This window comes from Tauraco erythrolophus, chromosome 10 (genome assembly GCF_009769465.1).
Source record: "Tauraco erythrolophus isolate bTauEry1 chromosome 10, bTauEry1.pri, whole genome shotgun sequence".
Taxonomy (NCBI): domain Eukaryota; kingdom Metazoa; phylum Chordata; class Aves; order Musophagiformes; family Musophagidae; genus Tauraco; species Tauraco erythrolophus.
The window spans coordinates 28,246,015-28,250,945 of NC_141474.1; the positions used below are offsets into that span (position 1 = coordinate 28,246,015).

Sequence of the window (4,931 nt, forward strand, 5' to 3'; positions counted from 1 at the left end):
CGCGCTCCGGCCTTCGGCAGGATCGCCCCTCCACGCCCGCGGCCCCTCCGACTCATCCCCGTAAATAAATAAATAGAGGGAGGAACGCCTTTCTCATTTTTTGGTCTTGAAGAATTATCGGACAGCATTGCCGAAAAAAAAAAAAAACCACACACAAAAAAAAACCACAAATACAAAAAAAAAACCCAAACCCTAACAACGACAACAGAAAACCACAACCCACGCGAGTAGCCTTTCCTCTCGAAACGAGGAGGGAGGTTTGAAAGGACACACAGCTCCAAAAGTCAACCAGCGCAATGTTTCCTGCGCCTACCGCCGCGCTGAGCTTGCGGTGTCTCAACTCGTTCACGCCTGCCGCAAACACGTCCTTACATCGTGAAAAAACGTCATTATGAGATACCTCTTTGCTTATCTTTATACAGAAACAATTAAAACGCACACTCAGATTTCGGATACGAGGGAGAAGTACCTCTCCGCTGCTACACAACCCGCGGACGGCAAGGCAGGCGTTCGTTTTAACCGTGCTTTTCTTCTCTGCGACAATGCCAGATTTCCTAAATATGACAAAAATCGGCGAGATTTCAAATGAAAAAACGCTGCTTAAATTTACATCTCTGATTTTTTTTTTTTTTATCCTGGCATAAATAATAAAAGACCAGAACCAGAAATAAACATATTTGACAATTTCGGTTGATAAGGACATTGCTCTGCTTTGTACGCTTCGTTTTTATTCATAAATTTTCCGAAGAATATCTGGTTTGACCATGATAAAAATGTAGTAAACATGTTTGTAATAATTGCATAAACTCCTTTAAATATTGACTATACTTGTCAAATTAATTTCCCAAAACACACTTCCACCGTCTCATAAAATACCACTTGCCATTTATAGGATCGATTTTTTTTTTTTAATAGAAAATAACATTTATTTCTATGAAATGGAAACACAGAATTACCTGTTAGAAACAGCAAGAAGTTTGCTACATCAGAACAAGAAAGCAATTTTCTTGCAGATCACAAATGAAGGAGGCTCATTAAACCGTCATACACCATTGGCGCCGGGGTCCTACGGACAGTTACAAATATATCTACTTTCCAGTGCTATATACAGATCGTAACATTTCTGGGGCGGGAAGGAAAAGGCTTTCAATTTGACAATATGTTTAATCTATATGCCTGGCAAGTATTACGACGAGCTGCCTAACCTTTAGCTTAACGTTAATACCAAGTTTCACCTACGAGTTACATTAATAACTTAGATTTCCATTTTATAACATTATACACTTGCTAGTATACATATATATACGTATGTGTGTGGGAAAGAGAGAAGAGTGTGTGTGTGTATGTGTACACACCCCGTGACGCACCAAGGATATCCATGCTCATGGCCATAAGCAACAAAGAGTGACTCATGTCTGGACAATGAAAGTGCACCTTTATCACCGTTTTAATACACCTACGTCTGTCCGCGCCGGGCTCCGCACGCAATCGTTGCCTGCACGAGGGAGCGGGGGCACAAAGCCACCTGTGTCCGTCCACCCGCGCCCACCTAAGCTACCTCTACCCAGACGAGCTCTAGGAAGCCGCCCCCGCTATTGCTTCTCGGGGGTGTTGTTGACCATGGGCCCGTACAGCCCGCCGGAGTACACCTGCTCCTTGTGCACGGCGGAGCGGTCCCGCATGAGGTCGCTGAAGGCGTAGTCCACGGGCGGCCGGAACCCGAGGGTGGGCATCAGCCCGGCCGTGGAGTAGGGTGTCATGAAGGCCAGTCCCCGGCTGTGCGCCGAGTAGGCGAGGCGCAGCGGGTTGAGTCCCAGGTGGGTGCCCAGCGGGTAGGCGCCGGCCTCGGCCCCGAAGTGCGTGGCGTTGGGCTGCAGGGGGGAGAAGGCGGAGCGGCTGCCCAGCGTGCCGATGGCGGGGGCCATGGCGCCGGCTATCAAGGGCCGGTGGTGGGCGGCGGCGGGGGTGGGCGGAAGGCCTTGCAAGGCGCCGTCCCGAGCCCAGCCCTCCTCGGGGCCCTTCTCCGGGCCGCGGTTGTTGAGGATCTGCTCGATGGCCTGTACCACGTCCCCGCCGCAGCCCTGCAGCACCAGCTCCAGCACGCTGCGCTTGTGCGCCGGGAAGACGCGCGTCAGGATGTCGATGGGAGTCCGCTGCCGACCGCCGGCCGAGGGCGACGGGTCCTGCTCGTCCTTGTCCGCCTCCGAGCCCGAGTCCGAGCCCAGCGGGCTGATGGAGCCCGGGCTCTCCTCCCCTTCCTTCGGGCCCTTGGAGACAGGCGAACTCAGGAAGGACTCGCCGTCCCCGTTCTCCGAGCCCGAGCCGTGGCGAGCTTCTGGGGAGGAGGTCCCGGGCACGGACTCGCCGTCCGGGGACAGGGGCTTCCCGCCCGCCTGCTGCGGGGTGACGGCGCGGCTCGGCAGCAGCGTCTTGGGGAACAGCTCGAACTTCTGCATCTTGGACTCTGCGGGGCGGGGAGGAGGGGGGAGGAGAAGCAGAGAGACCGTCAGTGCGGCTGCCCCAGACGGGCCCCGCGGACAGCCGGGCCGCCCTCCCGCCCGCTCCGCCGGGGGATGCCGCCTGCCAGGTCGGCGCCCCCCTCCCCGCCGCCCACTCCCAGCCCCTTCCCCCGCACCGCCAGTCCCGGGCTCCCCCCACCGAGGGCGCACAGCGCGGCCTTACCTGAGGCGCCGGCGCCTCCCTCGCCGCCGCCTCCGGCGCAGACGGAGCCGAAGACCTCGTACGCGGGCCGGGGCGGGATGATGCCGTTGGCGGCCGCCAGGGCCAACCCCTCGGCGGTGCCGTAGAGCAGCTGGAGCTCGCGGGCCTCGTTCTCCTCCTGCGCCTGCTGCCGGCGCAGCGCCACCTGGGCCGCCATGACGCGCTGGCGCTCGGCGATGAGGGTGCACTTGGCGCACATGCAGTCCTTCCAGCGGCAGTACCGCTTGTGGCCCTTCAGCGCCGACACCACGCCGTGGTTGCGGCAACGGGCGCACTTGGGCGTCCGCGGGTACTTCTCGGCCGCCCGCAGCAGCAGCGGCGGGGCGCGCAGCAAGCTCCCGGCTACGCTCACCGGCAGCGTGGCCGCCGCCGCCGCCGCTGCCGCCGCCACCGAGCTGGGGGGCACCGGGGGGGGCGCGGCGGGCACGCTGGGCAGCTCTGACCGCAGCTCCATCCTCGCGAGCCCGTCCCGAAAGAGCGAGCCGCTCTCCCTGGCCTCCTCCAAAGCAACGCGGGGCGGGGTAGCCCCCGCGGCGCACCCGCGCCCGGGCGCGGAGAAGTTCCCGGCGCCTTCAGGCGCGATCACGGGTGGGGGGCACACGGAGCCCCGGGAGCGGGCATGCAAACCCCAGAGCCTGTCCCCCCGCCTCGCCTGCTCCCCTGCACCTACGCACGGCTCCGGAGTGGGGTTCAAGTAAGCAGCGCGCCGTCGGGAGCCTTTCTGCGCTCTCCTCCCCTCCGCTCCCGAAAAGCCAATCTAAGACAAGAAAATCCAAGAAAACTTAGATATCTCTCTCGCTTCTTTGCTCTCCGTGCGCATCTGGCAGGGCAGCACCAAGTCCATCGCGACGGGCTCAAAGCCGGGCTCTCCCGTCGGCGCTTGCGGGATCGCCGCTCCCCACGGTGCCCCGGTGGAAACCCGAGCCGCTCCCTAAACTCAGCTCCCCCTTTAACTACGATCACAGATTAAAAGCGTCCCTTCAAAGAGCAATCCGGCACCTTCCACGACAGGATCCCTGGCCACAAGCCGCGGACGCTAAAATCCAGGAGACAATTAAAAAAATAAATAAAATAAAATCACCCCGTCTCCCGAGCAGCAGCACCGCAGCCGGGCGGAGGGGCCGGCAGCCCGCGGCCGGGGGAGATTGAGCCCCCGGCCTGGCTGGGCTGGGCTCACCCGCCGCGGCGAGCCTCGAGCAGGCGGCCGGCGTCGGAGCAGGCAGAGCCGACGGGAGGGCCGGAGCGGGCAGGGCCGGAGCGCGGCAGGTCCCCGCGCCCCCCGGGAGACGCCGCCGCCCCGCGCCGCCTGGCGCGTGCGGCCCGCGCGGCCGGAGCTGCAGGCAGAGCGCGCTGGCCGCCGCGCCGCGCGCCGCCACTCGCGCTATTGTTGCGCCCCGCGTTGCCATTAGGCAACATTTGACAACAATGTGGCGCCTGCTATTGGCCAGGGGCGGGAAGCGCCGCTCTGATTGGCCGCCCGGCGGCCCGCCGCGTCCGCCCGGCGGCGGCCCGAGCGCGCCGCGCCCGCCGGGAGCCGGGAGGGTCCTGAGGGGACGGCGGGAGCGCGGGGACGGCCGTGCCCGCGGTGTGCGTGTGCTCCCGCTGCGTGTGCGGCTGCGGGTGCGTGCGTGTCTGCGCCGGCAAAGATCTGTCCGCTACCTGAGTTTGGCTTGTCTTTTGTTTTTTTCCCTTTTTTTTTTTTTTTTTAAATCCAGTGGAAATGATGTTTGCTTTGCCAAGTGTTTGATTATTGTTGTTTTTTTTTTCCCCGAGTGTCACTTGTCAGAAGGGTGGGGGAAAATATACTGTGGAAAGTGACAGTTCAATTTATGGTCTCCCCCCTCCCCTTGAAGATTTTGTTTTACAAAAGTACGTAATGATGCCTCTTTCCTTCCCTTTTCCTTCCTTCCTTCCTTCCTTCCTTCCTTCCTTCCTTCCTTCCTTCCTTCCTTCCTTCCTTCCTTCCTTCCTTCCTTCCTTCCTTCCTTCCTTCCTTCCTTCCTTCCTTCCTTCCCTCCTTCCTTCCTTCCCTCCTTCCTTCCCTCACTCTCCTCTTCTCTCTCACAACTGCAGGTGAATTCACAAGTGCTGCCGCAATAGGAGAACCTCGAGGTGAGTATGATTTTCCGTATTTTCGTTGCTCTGTATTCTGGGGGAGCCCTGCCCGCCCCTCGCTCCCCAGAAAGTGAAGTTCGTTCTTTCTCCTGGCT

At 59.9% G+C, this 4,931-nt stretch overlaps 1 protein-coding gene across 1 annotated transcript; it reads right to left on the bottom strand.

Moving 5' to 3' along the window:
• Positions 1–1,592: 1,592 nt before the first annotated feature.
• Positions 1,593–3,175, bottom strand: DMRTA2 (DMRT like family A2). The gene is made up of 2 exons (XM_086617650.1): positions 2,683–3,175; positions 1,593–2,464 (listed from the first exon to the last, which is right to left on the bottom strand). The coding sequence occupies exons 1-2, from the start codon at positions 3,173–3,175 to the stop codon at positions 1,593–1,595; spliced, it is 1,365 nt and encodes a 454-aa protein (XP_086473776.1).
• Between the last annotated feature and the right edge of the window lie 1,756 nt (positions 3,176–4,931).

Coding starts and splice junctions, on each gene's coding strand:
- DMRTA2 (XM_086617650.1), bottom strand. CDS start 3,175: ATGGAGCTGCGGTCAGAGCTGCCCAGCGTGCCCGCCGCGCCCCCCCCG. Junction 2,465..2,682: donor GGGAGGCGCCGGCGCCTCAG/GTAAGGCCGCGC, acceptor CCCGCCCCGCAG/AGTCCAAGATGCAGAAGTTC.